The 19,861-nt window shown below is 44.4% G+C and overlaps 1 protein-coding gene across 1 annotated transcript in view; it reads right to left on the reverse strand.

Annotated features, from left to right (window-relative positions):
* Positions 1-18,809, reverse strand: part of plcl1 (phospholipase C like 1) — an 81,522-nt gene extending 62,713 nt beyond the window's left edge. Inside the window, exon 1 of the mRNA XM_069662876.1 lies at positions 18,639-18,809. Coding sequence (XP_069518977.1) covers positions 18,639-18,809 — 171 coding nt within the window. The remainder of the gene's footprint in view (positions 1-18,638) is intronic.
* Positions 18,810-19,861: the final 1,052 nt, after the last annotated feature.

Consider the following 19,861-nt stretch of genomic DNA (forward strand, 5'->3'; position numbering starts at 1 on the left):
TAAAAACACGTAAAGACTCTCTGCGTCTCTGAAAGCTCTCGTCTCTTTTGCAGGTCTGAGAACAATCTGAACGCTGTTTATTCACAGCCTCCAAAACTCTGCTGAAAGGGAAAAAAAGTGTGTGTGTGTGTGTGTGTGTGTGTGTGTGTGTGTGTGTGTGTGTGTGTGTGTGTGTGTGTGTGTGTGTGTGTGTGTATGTGAGAAAGAGAGCCAGATGCAGAAGTCAGAGAGGCCATTATTTTTCCTCCTCTCAGTAGCCAAGGAAACCAAGCAGAGATGTACTCATTGAGGGTTAAAGGTCATGGGTGACGTACAGGAAGTGGCTGCTGGAGGACTGATGGAGAGACTTCACTGTTTAGTGATACAACAGAGAGCCTGAATGCTCTTAATGATGACGGCTTTTATGGTTTATGTGAAATATTTCAACTCCACCCAACGTGCCTGAGAGCAACACGACCTCATGTTCACCTACAGAACAAAATGTGCAGCAGCTTATGAGCGCGAGCGTTTTCAGGTGTCCTTTCAGGAGCAGAGAGGATATCAGACGTGGAGGTAGCCGCTGTGCGAGCCTTAAGTTTGGCACTTTGGTCGTCTGCATCTTGTTTTTCTTGAGCCAGAAGCGACCATATTTGGAGGAGAGGGAGGAGCTAAAGAGGAAGGAGGGGTCAGCAAACGTTTAGATATAGAGGCCGTGACTGGAAATAAAGATGGCTGACGTGTCTCCACCTCCTGTCGCCGTACAAAAAAATGCTAAAAGCTAAAATCTCCCCGGAGAGGGCGCTGCCGTCAGAGTGTGTGCAGTAGAGATCGGCTGCAGTATCAACAGCCCACCCCTTCCTGCCCTCAGGTGGGCTCAGTCTGCAGCAGAACAGCTTCTTGTGTCGGTCTGAAGCAGATATTCACGCTGATGGAAAGTTCAATGACTGTAGTGTTAGTGTTAGTTACATCTCCTCTCGCCGTTCCTCCTCTACTCTGCTACTCGGTAAAGCAGGTTTAAAGGTCAATTGATCTGAATCAGAAGCTTGTGACGCTGACGCTGACGTTGATGTTGACGTTGACGTTGATGTTGACGTGAGTTTCTTCTCCTTTATGTGCTGAGGTTTTCAGAACTCTGAGAGTTGTCAAGCTGCTCCTCTCACTGATTTTGTTTCAGCTTGCACAAAGGCAACTTCTCAGGAGTCTCATTCAGGTCAAGAGGAGAAACTTCACATCTACAATGTGTTTACACGACCCTCTGAACTGAAGCATTGTGGGTAAATCTGCATGTATACATTTGGCTCGTCGTAGACACAGACGCCGGCCTCTTTACACTCGGGCCAGAAAAGTTTGGCTGCGTGTGAATTTTCCACATACTGTACACGACGTCACCCGGCTGCATACCATGTGAAAAGCTTTCATGAAGAAGTCAGCGGAGGTTTCCGTCGGAGGTTTTATATAGAAATTATAAATCATGCAACATAAGCTGAGGAGGAAATTGCAAATTCTTGTACGAGACGTCGGGAGTGTTGGATTAAAGACGACAGAACATCAGAGCGAAGTCCAGCTCGTTACTCTTTCACGTTACATAACATCCACACGGCTCTCGATCCAATGACATCCACAGTGTTTTAAACAAAAGCCACAATATGGGGACACAAATCTGCCTCTCTGAGGGTTAAGCTTCACTTTAGGCTTAAAGGATAAGACTGGGAGGACTGCTTTTTTCTGATTGTCAGTAAATCCCATGAAAAGATCCAAACTGACTTCATCAGCCCTTTGATGCTTTCTGTTTTCTTCCTGTTGGTTCCTGCTGAAGACGTCGATCTCTAAAGTGTCTGATTGTGTTCTTTAAACGCTGAGTCACCAGACAGGAGGAGGAACTGTGCATCTTTTCCAGACGAGGATTAACACACATTTGGTGCCGTAGTACTTTGTTAGTACGTCATTACCTTATTGCACCTTCTTCTTCTGCAAGGGCAAAAGAAATGCCGCCTAAAATGTACATGGAGAACAACAATAAACCTTTGACGTTTTAAATGGATTTAGTTACACTAAACAGCCAAACACAGAGCAGAAAAAGAGACTTAAGCTGGAGCTATACCTGCTTTTATGGCTGCCATGCGTCGGCTGCACGTCTTCAATGCTACACGTGTGTGAGATGCAGTCTGCACATGAGCAGCAGGGGCAGTGCAGAGGCAGAGGGGATGTGACAGGGTCGACACAGCAGCAGGGACAATGATGGCAGAAAGTTCTGAAGACAAGCTGATAGACTGAGTCCTCAATTATCCTCATCTGTATGATGTGGCATCGTCACTGCAAAGAGACGGTGTGTTCTGTCCACCGGTCATCAGTCGCCTGAGCTGGGCCACAGTAACCTCCTCGAGTGTCTCCATGTCTGTTGTTTTCATTCTGCACATACGGTAGCTGCATACAGCCTGAGCTCTCTGGTGCGCCCTCTAGCGGTATCCTCCAGTAACACATGTAGTGCAGAGACAAGTACGTGTATGACACAGAGGTTGTGTTCGCGAACACGAGGTTAAAAAGCAGGAATGTCTCTGGCATGAAGCGAGTTTGGCTGCAGTTTTTTGCTTGCACATGCAGGATTACCCGCCTGCGTCCCACTGCAAAGCTTTGTTTGAGCTGCAGCTAAAGAAAGCTGTGTTCTTTTTAAGACAAAAAAAAACTCAAATAAGAGGAAATTGTTAGCCTGATGTCAGTTATATGGATGTTAATGGCAGCTCAGCTAGCAGCCCCCTCCGGACATCCTGTGTCCACCAAAGAGCGTCAGAGAGAAACCACCATCGATATCAGGTGCAGTCACAAAACTCTATCAAATCATCGCATGCTGCACAAAGAGTATCTTCCTCCAGCTGTTTTCCATTTTAGGGGCGTTTCGAGTGCATACTTTTCACTCTGAGAATATGAAAGTGACTCTAATGCATGAGGAAGAAACCGGGCAGGATTCTGGACAAAGACAACACAGGAAAGATGAGCTGGAAAATAGATTGTGGAGGAACAAGTGGAAATAGAAACGCCAAAGAACAGAAATAAAGGAAATGAAAAAGCAGCAGAATATATTTGTTATTGGAATACAGCAATAAACTGTCGATATATAACTGTGGGAGGAAGCACAAGACCTGTGCTGCTTCTTTTGTTTGTCTATATTCAGTCGACATTTTCTCCTCACTTCCTCCACATGATGATTCACAGCCTTCAAAAGCACCTGACAGTCCTCGTCCACCTGTGCAGCTCACTCTGACTCCACCAGCACTCAGTGTCATTATCATCCTCCTCTTTGTCTCGCTCTCCGGTGATTCGCTCTGCGAGGATGAATAAAGCCGAGAGAAACGGAGCATAATGATGGAAGAAAAGAGGAGAGGATTCACTGGTGTATAAATGTTTTAATCTCTGAAAGGACGTCGACAGTCGATTCAGATGTTTCACTAATTTAAACACTGAAACTACTTACACTCATTAAACGTAAACGTCAGATTACGCTCATTTCTGTGCCTTATATACAAAGCAGCAGCCACTTAGCTTAGCATAAAGACTAGAAATAGAGGGAAACAGCTAGCCTTTCTTTGTCGGCAGAATCAGGGGACTGTTCTGCAATTATTTCTGCAATCTGTGAGCTGATTGTCAGAAATGTCAAGTAGGCGGCTCCCAGACGAATCGTAATCAATGCACGATCATGTGATAACCTTTAAAACACACGTGTGCATCAGAACACGTGTGCAGGACTTTAGAAGTGAAGAGGAGAGTAAAACATCTGCATCGTGCTTCTTCTTTAAAAAGAGAACCTGCTGACACCTGAGGACATCACACAGCAGGCGAACACGCCCAGAGCCGCTCCAACACGACGCCTCGGGGTCATAAAGCTGTTGACTTAAATAATTGTTTTGCAAACAGCTTTTTAATGGTGAGGAAACACTCACAGGAACTGGTGCTTACAGGCGACAGGTGTTGCTTATTGTTTCTAATGATCGCAGAGAAAGAGCCGAGTCTCCACTGAGCAAATAATAAAGGTTGTCATTTCCTGTCGGCTCGTACTTCACTCACAGATTCTCTACAGTAACACGACTCTCACAGTTTGTTCACACGCAAGTCTGTACAAGTGAAACAGACAAAAGAGCTCCTTTTCTGTAACCAACGAGACGCTGCACGACATCGGAAAGGACTGACGATGCTTTTTGTTCTGCGATATTTATTATGAGTGTTTTCATGTCCTCATATAATTAACAATCACACTGTTTATTTGGGACTTTCAGGTCTATTTCCTTCAATCAAAACAATTTCAGTGACTGGTTCAGAGACTCTGACACCCGCATGAGCGACGCATTCCTTAAAATAAATACAAACAGACTTGTGAGCGGCGTTTCCTGCGATTCGATTTATCTCTTGCACAGTATGAGACGCTGCCCATGAACAAATCAGTAACCTGCTGTCCAGAGTCCCAGAATGCTTCCTGTTTAAAGTCGTGTGCCTCGTACTCCAACAGATGGCGATAACACGCTAACGAGGAGGAAACGAGCCAAGCTGCTGTTAACCTGTCCTGCTTCAGCATCCCGACCGTAGTCAGAATGCACAGGGGAGACTTCTTGTTGTTCTGCAGCTAGCTTCGTCACTTTAATACACCAGCAGCACCTAAAGTGTACATTAGTTCTGATGTTCATACAGCTACGATCACTCTTCTCTCTGCCCTTCCGCTGCTCAGGTCTGCGACACTTCAGGTAACACCCCACTCGTGCACTGAGATGATCCCAAAACAGAGCTACACTTCTAGTAAGCGACCGAGCAACAGAACTGATCAACTCAACACCAATGCAGCTCAGAAGCGCTGCACGTACCACTACGTACTTGGGGGTTGATTTTACTGTTTGATATAATTGATATCACGTTGAATCCGAACATGATTTTTGGGGAAAGCGACGGCCCTAGTAGCCACAGCGTGAACCAGCACCAGGGCGATGTCCCGCTTACAGCCGGAGTACATGGACGTAACGGAGCGTCTGCCTCGATCATCCCACCGACGTGATCTGTGCTGGCAGCAGCAGCGTCGCATGCTTGTTTAAGGTTTACAGGCAGGTGACACACAGACTCTGCAGCCGAGCGGTCAGGTCAGCTCAGGTGTGGAGCTGCACTCAGGTGATATCAGACGACTTTTCCTTTTGAATCGAGCGACAGTAAAGTCGCAGCTTAACGTGTTTCAGTTTATTTGCTTCACTATTGCACGTCCTGCGATGTGACTGTTGCACATGCGCACGTCACGAACTCGGTGGTTAAACGATTTATCATTCAGCCCTTCACTAGAGGAGGCTGACAGGTTTACCTGCTGCAGTGTGAGTTGGTTGGCAGGCCTAGTTTTATGTGATGTGGTAAAAACACTGAAACAGGAGTGACTCTCTGCAGGTTTCCTCTCAGGACGGAGACTCGTTTAAGAAGCAGGAGCGATGAAAGAGCTGCTCATTAATATCAAACACAGGCTGTAATTACAGTCCTCAGTAAACAGAACATTCTCCCCTGGATTTACGCTGTAAACACACAAACACACTCGATCACATGGGACTCAAATCCACAGGTCCTTATTTCAACTCAAAAACACTTTCCACAGGTGTGTGTGCGGCGTCTGGGATCTCCGCCGGTCCCAGTGAAGTCACAGCAGCCGAGTCTGGCAGCCGCACAGCATTCCTGCGCTCTGAAAGAGCCGAAACATGCCCTTCACACACACACACACACACACACACACACACACACACACACACACACAGACACACAGATGCACACACACAGATGCACACACACACACACACACACACACACACACACACACAGATGCACACACACACACACACACACACACACACACACACACACATGCACACACATGTTGGTGAGTCACTGAGGAGAGGCAGCCTGCTGAAACTAAAACACACACACTGACAGACACACAGAAGCTTTCAACAACCTGAAGCTTGTGTGAAAGTAAAAAACATTCATTATGGGGATAAGAACACACACACACACACACAAACACACACACACACACACACACACACACACACACACACACACAAACACACACACACACACACTCACTCACACATGTTTAGGCTACACTTCGGGTAAATCAGGACACACCCATCGGCTTTAAGAACCGACGAGTCAGCTGTCCGACACAAGAGGGAAAGTTTAGACTGAATCCAGTTTGACGTTACAACAAGGTCCTAAAGACGCTCTTTTCCACAAGAAACCATCAGAACGAACAGGTGTGACATCACTTCCTGTTTAACTCTGGTCCACACGTAGAGGAAATCAGACTGCACATCATGATAACATCATTAGTGACATTCCTGCGCTGCCGGCAGAATCAAAACAGGAGAGATAAAATGCCTCCAAGTGGGACACCGTACACAACATCTCTCTCTCTCTCTCTCTCTCTCTCTCTCTTCAGTGGGATCGAAGACGTCGCTCTTTCGTCTCTAAGTCTTTGTGGGTCACATTCCCTTCAGCTGAGCTCCACATTAAAGGCAGAATGAGGAGGATTTTCCTAAAAACAATCTCAAGACTCTTTCATCACGTATGAGTCACAGAGCTCACAGAAGTGCGTGGTGGCGGCTGTGTTTGGGACGTTTCTGGAAGTCGGTCTTTGCCAATAAGAGCGCTCAGTGTGAGCGGGTGACTCTATAAAAACAACCATAAACTGTGAGTAAGAAAACGGACGTGTGGACGAATGTTTTTTAAGCTTTATCTCCAAATCTTGGTTTTCATGAGCCAGTGACCATAAACTGAAATACGGAACACTGAACAAGCTAACAAGCTCGGTGTGGGTGGAACAGACAAATGTAAATAATATACGAGTACACAGTGTGTGAGACGTGTTGGACGGTCTGTTCGTCCAATAAAGCGCACACACAGATTATCTGTCTGATATTTACATGAACAAATCTCCAAAAGGCTCCAACAGCACAAACACGGCCCAGAGGTTACGTTCAGTGACTGAGTTAGCTGAGGGGACACCTAGCAGACAGCTAGCAGCTCCCACCTGTCACTCAAAGAGGCCACGCCCCTTTAATTTAAGCCTTACTATAATGTAAACAGGTGAGCTGTATAAAGATTCTCCCCGTACAGTTGTCATGAAGAGAGAAATGAGCTATAGAGACCCAAACTGTTTTTTGTACCAGGCTGTAAACATGTTTATTTCTGCTGTAAAGTTTAACATGGGGCTCTATGGGGACTGACTCACTGCTGGAGACAGCCTCAAGTGGACACCAGAGGAACTGCAGGTGTTAACACTTCTAAGTTTTCTTATTTTCTGCTTCTTTGTCGCGATCAGGTTCAAGATTAAGCATCCAAGAGGAACCTACTGGTGGCTCATAAAGCAAGCTGAACGATAACTTAGCTTTGGTCTGAACTCACTTTTAGCAGCTAACATGCTATCCTCTTCAAAACATGCTAACAAGCCTTCATGATTTAAAGGTATGCAGATAATCTCCTGGTGCTCACGGCAACAACACGGTCCCGTACAAACTGATTAACACTCATGATTTGTAGATGAAAAGCAGAGGCACAACAGGAAGTGTGGACGCAGACCAGTGGGATTATGGGTAATGGGGTGAGAGTCAAAACAGCCTCTGTGACATCACTCAGGATCTGTGTTTGTTGCTTTTAGGCTGAAGCCCAAAACAGCAGAACAACCTGACATGCCGTCTCCAGAGTTTTCACCGATCTCTGCGCCCTGAGGTGAACACCATGCACTGCTGAGCTCACACACACACACACACACACACACGCTCTGAATCTGCATGCCCTCTTCTTCCTCGATGCTGCTTTCTCAGTATTTCCCCTCAAGTTGAGTCCTTCACATTTATACAACCTGTCAGACACATTCAGCGCTCCTCCCTCCCTGCCTGCAGAAATGTCATCTTCTTCCTCGTTTTCTACACGTTCGAGGAGAAAACTCAGACAGACAAGACGGTTTGTGTTTGTGTGTGTGTGCATGCAGGGTGTGTGGGGTTCAAACAGGAAGTGATTTGTACTCTCACGCCGTCCTTGCTACAGTCGCCCTCAGCAGCCGCTCAGCTCTAAACTAGTTAGTGTTTTCATTCAAATCTGAAATCCTCTTTATGCTCCGGTGTTTTAATTCCAGCGCTGAGACCTCACCGCCTCGGGAGTGAAGGTCACTGTTTTAATCCCACATCAGTCGCATTAACTCTAATGACACGAACGCACGCTCACATGTATTAAGTCGCTCTCTCTCTCGCATATTTGTTTCCCACATACCAGAAGCACTGTTAAAGTGCATGACAATTACACTGCAGTTGTTTCTGCATGTTTGTGCTGTTTTTCAGCTGCTTCAACAGGTTAGTCGTGTTGCTTTTTTCTTCTTCTTCGACAGTTTCCCGGTTTGGGATCACTACAGTGCATCCTTCAATGATAAATGGACTGTTATGTAGCGCTGTTCTAGCCTTCCAACCACTCAAAGCTGCTTTTACACCATTCACCCTTTCACACACTCATTCACACAATGATGGCAAAGGCCTAAGTGCCAATCTCCAATCAGATCTATGTCCATTCATACCCGAAGGCTCTGCCTTCAGGCGCCATTTGGGGTTCAGTGTCTTGCCCAAAGACACTTCGACATGTGACTGTAGCTGTCAGGGATCGAACCATCAACCTTCTGAGACGACCGACTCTACCACTGAGCCACAGCTGCCCCATCCATCTATCATCCATCTTCTTCTGCAACACTTAGCACCACCTACACCTGTTATGTTGATGAACCAACTTCTTATATTTTCACACTATTACAGTGTTCATTGAAGAGTGCATAAATGACAAATTTAAATGTTAAAATGTATGCTATATTATGATGCAAACCTGGCTGCTGATAAATAACCAGGCAGCAAACTAACAGCTGCTAACTTTAGCTTCAAAGTTACTGACGTTAGCTTTCTCGCTATTGTCTTCTTCTCACCTGCAGGCATGGACACACATCTTGTTTTGAACCTTAGCACACTGCACAAACTTTCATACTGACACCAACCAAGGAAAATGTTCTGCAGATACTGTTAGCCAACAAGCGAAGGCTTAAAACATCAGAACACAGGGACAGTGTGGTAGCTTTAGATGCTTATTAGGTGGGTCAACACTGCTAGTGAGAAGTCTGTCCTCGTCTCAAGGTGTGGTCAAGTTTCATGACAATAGGCATGAACGCATCTGCAAACTGGAAATGTTCTTAACTTAAGAGATTTGTTTTTTGGTAGAGCATTAAGATTCTCCAAGACAAACATGTTAACAGGAAGAGAAACATGAATGGAGCCGTGCATTGGCTGTCTCTCTAGCACCCACATGTGTGCGGGTAAGAAGGCGAATTTTTGTTCAGTGTTTGGTCTGAACGCACCTTTAAGACTTACATTCTTAGCATCCAATGAGACCATTTTAAAGAAATTAAACTGCCTGTACAAAAGCTCCAAAAGTGACTTAAACAAGAAAAACAACACCTAAACATAGACAAATATTTCATGTGATGAGGAGCGTGTCCAAAACTGATCCATAGCCAAAACAAAGCTCATCAGATGCACGCTGTCTTCACTTAGCTTCCTGTGTTGTAGCTGCACTTTGTGGTGTTTTTGTACTGAATTGTGTCATAAAACAGTAACATGAAGTGTTTCAGAGCCTCGTGTGCTTCTGTCACACATAATCCCCTGACCAGCAGCTGTGGTGAGGTGGTGTGTGTTCCCGGAGAGACGTGGCACCAGTAGGAGAATGATACTGGGAGACAGAGGGCCCTCAGTGGCCCTAATTACTTTGCATGCACACACACACACACACATCAAATCACAGGGGACACATTGTCATTACTTTTGACCGGTTTCCAGGAGTGTGTTGTCAACAAATCCTTGTTCACTTGTCTGCACAGCGGGAGGGGACGGGGAATTAGAGCGAATGGGACAAAGCGGGAACAATAAAAAACTGTTTCCGAATGAGAACAGGAGGTTTAAAAAAGACAAAATAAAACAGGAGTTTCGGAGCGAGGAGTGCAGACAGGAGAGGAGAAGGAGGCTCAAAATAACCTCAGAGGCTCCTCTCAGACGTAAACAGGATTCCCACTGCAGCCTTGATATGGAATTCCAGGACTTTTCCAGGACTGTCCCTGATGGCGAAGAGACACATCTGTGCACCGTTGATGTTTAAACGTTCATGGATTGTTAAGCTTCGTCTCAGCTCACGAGGATTCATAAACGGTGGGAAACCTGCAGCTGCAAAACAGTCGTTAGCGCCGAGCTAGCTGCACAACATCAGTTAGTTCAACACTGAAATATCTCAACAACTAGAGCATGGACATTTCATTGTGCAGATCTATTTATGGTGCCCTGAGGATGAATCCTAATGATGCTGGATTCTGCAGTCTTTTATCTTTATCCACATTCTCATCCTCGTCCTGTCGAAATAAGCAAAAGGTGTAATTTGCAAATAAAATGATTATTGCTATAAGTGTAGTTGTTTGTTATTTTATTATTTATTGCTCGATCACTCTGTCCTTCCTCTGACTCTGTAACAAGCTAATTTAACCCAACTTGGGATCAATAAAGTTTCCTATCTAATTCTATTTCATGCTAATCCTTTCATTTTTCAATTAGCACCATTAGCATGTTGCATTTACCATCAATTGCGGATCAATCTCAGTATTTGCACCACATTTTGTTCAGACATTAACTCAAAGAAGACCAACCCGAGTGACTCTGCTCATCGGCACGTTTGTGACTGAGAGCTGCTTCCAGTGTAGCTGCTAGTGTGGCGTGTTTCTGTGTGTTTGTGCAATAAATGTTTTCTGTTTTTGTCCGTCTTCTTTGACTGAGGAGAGTTCTGTTCACATACAACAACAGCTGCACGAGTAGCCGTCACTTCTGATACAAACATTTCTGTCTGCCGCACGATAAGCAGCGTTGCCAACAGGTCACCGTATGACCGAACACCTGGAAATCTAATGACACTCATAACAGCCTTGGTTGCACTAGCTAATGTTAGCATGGTAATACACAAACAAAGATGGTGAACATGATCAAAATAAACATTTGATTTTGATTTTAAACACTTTTCCTCGACCTCGATGTAAAAAGGTCACGAGGTCGAGGACAGATGTGAAGCAAACTTAGGAAAGAACAACCAGGTACGAAGAGAATCCAACTGCACTTAGGCTAGGCTTCATTACTGTTCTATGGTGAATGTTACTGACGTGCATTGCTTTACATGTTGCTGCTGAAAGGAATTGTGGGTCGGCATTATCTCCTTCTCTGTTATAGAGGATGTTCCAGTGTACATTATGCTAAAGTGGATGAAAAAACGAGGCCTTGAGCAGATTTCCTGAGCATTTAGAGGATTCAACCAGCTCTTATTATGGCAGCTACTTAGCTACTTCCTGCTCATTTCACTCAGTGAGGATCTTTCCGAAGCAAAAGATACTGTTTGACCTCCGATTTAGTCTGCATTATATTTACCCTTTTTCATTTGATGTCCAAATACTTTAAAATTCAAAATATTCGTGTACATGTCATAAGCAATACTTCTCCTATGAACTCCAAATCCCAGAATTCAATGCATAGCTTGTATTGCTACAGAAATGACTTCATTGATGTGACTCTTCGACTGTCAGGGATCAGATGATGATGATAAATACGTGTCTGAAATCTCAATTTACTGCTCAGTGCTCATCTACAGAGTGTCTATTACAGGGGAAGTGTGAGAGGATGATTTAGGACTCGGCCTTACGATATTCCTGTCATGAAAAGGATTTAGATAATCCAGGATCATGCTCTGATTCCCATTTATATTCCCATAAATCTTCGATGGACACAGCGGTTAAACCAAACAGCCCGGCAGTCAACTCTCCACTCTGCGAACACGACAGCAGGACGAGAGACGGAGGGAGACGCCGTCCTTCAGCCCTCGAACGGCGAGCAGTCAGGCAACACGGCAGCCTGTCAGTCGAACAGCCAACCGTGCCGTCCCCCGAGCCTCATCCTGGAAAACCTGAGTCCGTCGACGTGTTGTTGATTCGCTTGTGTACAGGCCCCTCCATTCTACCGCTCGCGTACCTGTCATGAGCAGGGTCTCCACCATAGACTGTATAAAAAGATGCCAAACCCTCTCTGTCACCCCCTGCTGACTGGCTGCAGTATAGCTCATAAAGCCCGCCTCCTCAATGTTAACAGATGGGACATGAGTCAAACTGTAAAATCAAAATACATTTTTCTCAAACATGGTTTCTGTCATTATAGTTAGTACTTATCATGCTGATTTATGTCCAAGTGTTCATTTTTCTGACACGTTTACTTTTAATTAGTTATTTGATGCTGTAAAAAGGGGGTGTGGCCTCATGATTGACAGCTCTGTGGACAAATGGGGCTCCTGCAGCGTTCTGTTCCCGAGCAGCAGAACAGGAGCAGGAACGGCGAGAGGAGACGTAACTAACACTAACACTACAGTCAGTGAACTTTCCATCAGCGTGAATATCTGCTTCAGACCGACACAAGAAGCTGTTCTGCTGCAGACTGAGCCCACCTGAGGGCTCCAACACGCCAAGGACACCTGAGGGCTCCAACACGCCAAGGACACCTGAGGGCTCCAACACGCCAAGGACACCTGAGGGCTCCAACACGCCAAGGACACCTGAGGGCTCCAACACGCCAAGGACACAAGGTAAAGGTGTGTCGGGTAGAGGAAGGGGCGGGACGTCGATGCTGCGGCTCCACCAGCGATCTCTACTGCACACACTCTGGATACAGATGAGCAAGGTGGCAGCGCTCGCTCCGGAGGAGTTTTAAGATTTACTTTTGTGCAACGAGAGGAGTTGGAGACGCGTCGGCCATCTTTATTTACAGTCATTGGTCTCAACACATACTTTACATGCGACGCTTCATGTTTAATATGGTGAGCACATTCAAGTCATTTGTGAAGTAAAAACTAAAATAGGGTGGAAAATAAAGCTCGATTAAAACGGTCAAATAATGCATAACCTTCTATAATTAGGGTAAAATAGACTTTTGTTACTGTTCAGGCTCCGACTGTACATGTAGAAATGCATCCTGTCGTTTAACGTGGGTCGGCTATCGGTCTTAATAGCAATGCAATACAGGCTCAAGCGTTAATCCTACTCCAGGCTCTGCAGACCGGCTGTAAGAGTGGCATGTTTGCCTTCTGGCCTCTCACGCAGTAATGCTGTAAGCTAATTGCTGCTGGTATTCGGGGGAAAATTAATATAACAGCCTGAGCTTAATGTGTTTAACTTGATTGAGATTAACGTCCCTTTAACTCGCTCTCAACACGTGATGAAGCAGCACTCTGACAGCTCGTGCTATGACTCTGGCTTGAATAACAAAGCATGAATGATTGGAAACGAGCCTGAAAGATGGAGGAGGAATAATCAAACAATTACAGATTTATAATTTCCTCTCCCTTCCTGTTATTCTGGGTGGAATTCTTGGTTTAAACAGGGGAAATTACAAGCTGCACTTCTCCATTAGTAAGATGCTTACCCAATTCTGCAACATAATTTGTTTGAGATACAGAGACACAAAAAAAACTGGTTCCCAATCTGTTTTTACTCCAGTTCAACATCCTCAAGGAGCACCAGAAGGCCTTTTCTCAAGAGCCAAGCACTAACTATTTTTTTTTATTAAACCAGAGAAGAGGGGAGAGTTATTTCTGGCATCAGGGGTCAAGAGGTCGCTGGCTGTTGGAGCGCTTTCAAGGCTCAGATGGACTGAAGCTCGCCCGGGTGAATAATCAGAGCAAAAGATGAGCAACTGCTCCGAAAATTATTTGATTATTTGATTAAATAAGTCGAAAAAAGTGGGATTAAGTTACCTCCAAAGGTAAGAAAGATCAAACATTAAAGGTTCGGCTGATGCGTTCAACAGTTTAAACACACTTAAAATACATTTGTTTAAATAGGTTTGTAAATGTGTCTTAAGTAGTAAGTAGACCATATTAAAGCCAGCAACTAGAGCTGCAACTGACATTTTATTCTCCCTTTTTATAATCTGAAGATTATTTGTAGATTCATCAATTAATAATTCAGTGCAGCATTTTAGAATTTTTCAGAGGTCAAAAAAAGGTTTAAATCTTGAATATAGCACATTTAACTGCCACAAATAAAAGCAACACATTGTCACATTCGAGGAGCTGCAGAAAGAATGTTCTGTTTTTATCTGACAAACGACTGAAACAATTAAAAAACAGCAAAAGAGTTCCAGATTAATTAACCGTCATTTAATGGATCCACTAATCACTGAAGCTTTGCCACCAATATGGAAGGAAAAGGACGGATATATATATCATCTAAAAGTATTGTTATTGCTGTTACTTTTCCAGCTTATATGTATTTTAATTACTGTTAAATAAGTAACTGTAACTTTAGTTGTGTTTTTAGTAACTTGCAGAAAAGTTGATTACATCCGGATGTGTGTAGCACTCTGCTGATGCTCATAACGATGATGATGAGGTGAATTAACTCAACCATTAACTAAATATTGGCTCTCGAGCTGAGGATATAATTACAGAGTACTGAACAAGGACTGCCTTAATTGCCTGCATGTGTGTGTGTTTTGATGAGGTGAGCTGAATAAACAGGGGTGTGTGTGTTTATGTGTGTATGTGTGGGCAGAAGGTAACATTTTATGTGTGGCCGCCTCTGTGTTGTCATAGTAATGTGAGCCATGCAGGAGCGAACCTCGCCCTTTCGCTACGTTTCTACTGCTAATACCTTTCATTCAAAGCAGTCCCCTCTTTGTTTACCTGTAAAGGTCTTTTACAAACGGCCATGAAGGAAAAATGTTGCAGCTAAAGTCTGCATGTCATCGGTACTGGACGATAAAGATAAAGGCTTTAAATTTGAAATTTTAGCATCTTCCCTAAATAAACACTTCTGCCCATATAATGAGGGACTAGGAGCCATATTCAAAGTTAAAACGAATTACTTGATATCCAATAAGCTACAATTAGACACAACTAACAGGTTTATTCAACCACTTTGTAGCTAACATGAGTAAACTGTTAGCTAGGACCACACAACACGACGGGAAAGTTATGTTCCAAACTAACAGGAATGTAAGCAAGCTAACAGTAAAGTTTCTAAGCTTATAGTAATGTAAGCAAGCTTGTTATGTTAGCGAGCAGGGTTAGCAAGCACAGTAAGCAAGCTTAGGCTACATTAATGTTAGCAAGCCACCAGTAATGTAAGCAAGCTAACAGTCATGTTTCCAAGCTTACATTATTGTTAGCAAGCTAACAAACGCTAATGTGAGCAAGCAAACGGTAATATTAGCAAACTTACATGGTTAGCGATCTTACAGTAATCTTGGCCAGCTCACAGTAATGTTAGCAACTTTACAGTAATGTTAGCAAGCATTGATGTCAGCTAGCTTACATTGATGTTAGCAAGCTTACAGTAATGTTAACATGCAAACAGTAATGTTAGCTGGCAAATGGTAATATTAGCAAGCTTACAACGTTAGCGATTTTACAGTTACCTTAGCTAGCGCACAGTTAGCAAGCATAGTCAGTTTAACAGTTTAAGGCAAGTAAAACATAGTCAGCTTAATGTTAGCTAGCAAACAGTGATGTTGGCTAGCAAACAATAATGTTAGCGAACTATCTAACAGCAATGTAAGCTAGGAGTTTGTTAAAAGCTAACGATAGCTGTTGTAACTTAGCTCTGCTTACCTAATAAGTTATCAAACATGTTGTTAACCCTGTGAACTCTGCAGTAGATGGTTCACCAGAGACTTTTTTGGTACTTTTTCTTATTCGGATTTTATTTGAGTATTTTTAAATGCTTCATATCCCTAGAATCTGTACAAACTTAGTTAAAAGGATAAGTAAGTCAATAAACCATAATAACTGATGACGCACGTTTCATAAACAAAATACAAATTTAGCCTTCTTAATAAACACAAAATATATTGACTCTAAATGTTTCAGAGGATAGAAATCTAAGAAAATGTGTATTTTCATTTTTAGGAGCCAACTGCAATGGTATTTCATCTACAACTGAATATGTGTCTACACTGGTTATGCAAGTTATGCTCTGTATTGTATGGTTTTTATTTAGCGCAATATAAAACAGGATTATGCAAACATGATATATTGCTAGAGATCTGTTTTCATCGGGTCAACATTATTAAAATCATCAGAGATTCTGATCATATCTTCAGGTTATTTGACTCATCTTTGAGACAGTAACTTCAACTTGACCAGATCATCATCATCAGACCATGAATTTGGTGCCATCACTCAGTCTTTGACAGTTATTGATATCCTGACATATTCAGTCACATCTGGAAGGTTCTGCGGTTTGATACCCATCCCCGACTGTCACAGCTGATCGTGCCTGTCACTGACATCACTCCCCTCATCTGTCCATCCTTTCATCCACTTCCTCCCCAGCAGCAGTCAAAGGCGTCTCTGTTCAGCTGCCTTCTCCAGATGGGGCTCGCTGGGCTGACTCATTCTCAGTGCGGACGACCAGAGCCCGACAGAAACTCATCTCCTCCCCCCCGACATGAAATATGGAGCCGCCATATTATCATCACATGTGAAACCGGCTGAGAAGGTCACGCAGCGCCAATCTTTCCTTCAGCCGTTCACAGAAATCCTCCCACCTGATTTCTGCTCGGCTGAACGACCTCGGAACGCAGGTGACACATAACCTGCGGTGGACAGGTGAGCGGATATGTGGAGGAAATGATCCCAAAACACGATCCTCTGTCAGGAGGGTCGGTGACCTGCAACCTGAGCGCAGGTGAGGGTGGAAAAGGATGATGTCACCATGACGTCACTCAGTCAGTAGGTGAGGGGTCAAGTACTGGATTTAAGAACTTCTACTTCACACCTGTATTTCTATTTTCTGCCACTTCAAGTTTCCACTCGTCTAAATTTATTTCACAGCAGTAAAAGTAACTCAGGATTTCACCTGAAACAACATGTGATAATCTTATAAGTTCAACACATTCTTACTAAATAAACCAGTTGTTTGTGAGCGGTAATAGGCTCGGGTCAACTTCCTTCTGTGAGAAACAAGTCCCTTGTTAATTTCTCAGATGGTGCAATAAAATATCAGTTTGAAGGCCAAAGCCGTAAAAATCTGGCGATACGATACCATCACGGTACAGGGGTTACGGTACAATATATCACGATATATTTTATGCCTGTATCGTGGGCTTGTTATTTGTGTGTTTACGCCGTGCAAACTTCTTCCTGTCTTGATTTGTCATGCAGAAGTGGAAGAAGGAACATGTCACAAACATGTAGGTGAATATCAGTAACGTTATCTGTTATGGACCTATATAACAGTTTTTCTGCACCAAGCTCAGAAAAAGACGGACGTAGAAATAAGACATGAAGATGCCAGATCATATGTTTTACACTCCGAGCTCTGCAGAAACATTTCCCTCATTGGAAAGCAGTAAAAAGGAAATGTCCTCAAAACATTCAACAGGAAAACTTGAACTGCAAACAACTGAGAAATGATTGTCCAAAATCAGTGAAGTCATCACAATGCAAAGTCTACAGGCTGAGCTGAAATGTCTCTGCAAATGTTGAACCAGGTACTTTTCTGAAGGATGAAAAGGCACCAAGTTTGGATCAGGGTCTCTTCCAACTTTGCTCACAACATCTCAGCCTTTCTGAACCTCCTGTGTGCAGAATCTACAGGCTGTGAACTCCTTTGTAACATACAAAAACGTGAATTTATCCTGTGCATATGGACCTAAAAAGCAGGTAGTTATAAGTAATCAGTATCGGCTGAAACGATCCATATTGAGCATCTTTTTTAGGAACCACTGAACCAAACTACTGTAAAGAAAAAGTAGTAAAAGGAGGTAGGGGGATACTTTTATGTGGCACTTCTATACTCTATCTGACCGTCCTTTTCCAAGTTACACGTTAGTTAGGATGTCCTATATCCTGAATTTCCTTTTTTGTCTGCAGGAGAATCATTGTAGTATTCCCTCAGAATCAACTTTCCCGGGATGGTATCGAATCCTTAAAAATAAAGCTTACAGCTGATTTTAAGAAGGAGGAAAACTGATCCTTAAAGAGCTCATATGAATTCCCAGGCAGCAAAGTGTGTCACAGACAGAGCCACTGCTTATGAGTCAAAACTTATTAGTTCAGCTCGCACGGTTATCCCATCATCTGAGAATGTGGTATGTCTACTTCAGTCAAAGAGGAGAAACACGGAGATGAAGGAATTTGAAAATTACGCACATGTGACGCGCCTGGAAGGTCTGCAGACGCGTGCCACAGGACGCGCTGCTGTCACACGCGCGTCAAAACCACCAAGTGGCCTTGGAGAGAGATGAAGGTGAAGGTGTGGAAAGGAAAAGGGGGCGGATCACCAAAATAAAAGCTGAGCTGGTAGAAAGAAACTAAAGTGAACATTTCTGTATCTTTACTTTTCTTTCAGAGATTTGTCACTTGTTGAAACATTTTGCAGAAACAAAACCTGAATGTTTTGGTGAAGTCCGTTTGTTTACAACATAATGTGGCCAAATTGAACAAATTTAAACCAGAAAACTTTAGTATTTGTGTCACATTCCTTCGAGGAGAAGTTACACGTATAATGGAGGCAAAACAAGCAGCATGACGGGTTTATTTACCTTGATGATGCTGCTCCGGCGAGGTGCCGCCTTCACGGACTCCAGCAGGATGGTGTCGGTGTCCTGGCCGCCACCGGGGAGGATGACTCCGCTCCGCCGGCCCCGGGACGCTCTCGGTGGGATGAATTCCGGCGCTCCGTCGCTGTCTCCATATCCATCGCGCTCAGACATCGTGGACGAGGAGAGAAAAGAACTTGGAAAAGAAAAATAATCAACTCGCGAGGATGTGACCCGAATAAAGTTTGACTCGGCTGTGCGCTGATGCCATTAAAGCAGGAGAAATGAGTTCTTGGTTTCCTGGAGCATCAGCAGCTCTGACAGTCGACTGGAGGAAACAAATCACCCCAATTTGGTTAATTAGGAGCAGATTCTCATGTTGAGTGCGCACCGAGCCGTGCTGACTTCAGGCTGGGAGTCTAATCTAACATCCACAGTGCACTCCCGCTCCAGTGAACCCCTCTGTGCTGAAATCAGAGCTCCACACGCAGGTACAGCTGGATGAAAGCCGGACTGGTGCGCTCCCCGGATGCGCGCAACAAGTCTTCACGGTTCCCACACTGTCTCGGGTGTCCTCGAGGCGGCTCCGGGATCAGTTTGCGCATCCAAAACGCTCCAAGCTTCAGTGCGTACCGAGAAATAACGAAAGCGAGGAGGATTTGGTGCAAAAAAAGAGGTTTGAACGCAATCCAGTGTTCGCGAAGAGGCAACCCGAAACCCTGCTACTCCTCTTCTCCCCAAAACACACCGATGTCAAAGTGCAGACAGGAGCGAACTTGCGCTTCCGCTGGCGTCAGAAGAAGAGAAGATCCGTCCATGTGTCACCTCGGAGCGTATTGCTCCGACTGAACACACACACCGGGGTCGTGTTGGTTGCACTCGGAGCAACAAACAGGCGACTTTTGACGAGAATAGGGAACACAATTGACAGTCGCACCGCCTCTAACCCGCCACCCCTCCCTTCAGCCCTCCGCCCGGCTCCTCCCTCACGCTGCCCAGAAATAGTGACTGACGCACGGAGAGGCGAATGCGCTCGGCCGCTGGGTTATTTGGATGAAGTCAGAGAAGCTGATTGGTGGAGAGCCGAGTCCCAGCGGCGGAGGGAGGCTGCTTATAGGTGTATAAAAGCATGGAGCAGGGACTGGGAGCACTGGGAGCACGAGGTGGGAAAGTGAAGTGAGTGAGGAGTCTGTTTTTTGCTTAAAAAAAAAGAATAATTTGGTTCA

This window comes from Semicossyphus pulcher, unplaced genomic scaffold (assembly GCF_022749685.1).
Source record: "Semicossyphus pulcher isolate SPU_LCO1_2020_fin unplaced genomic scaffold, fSemPul1.0.p SCAF_15, whole genome shotgun sequence".
Classification (NCBI taxonomy): domain Eukaryota; kingdom Metazoa; phylum Chordata; class Actinopteri; order Labriformes; family Labridae; genus Semicossyphus; species Semicossyphus pulcher.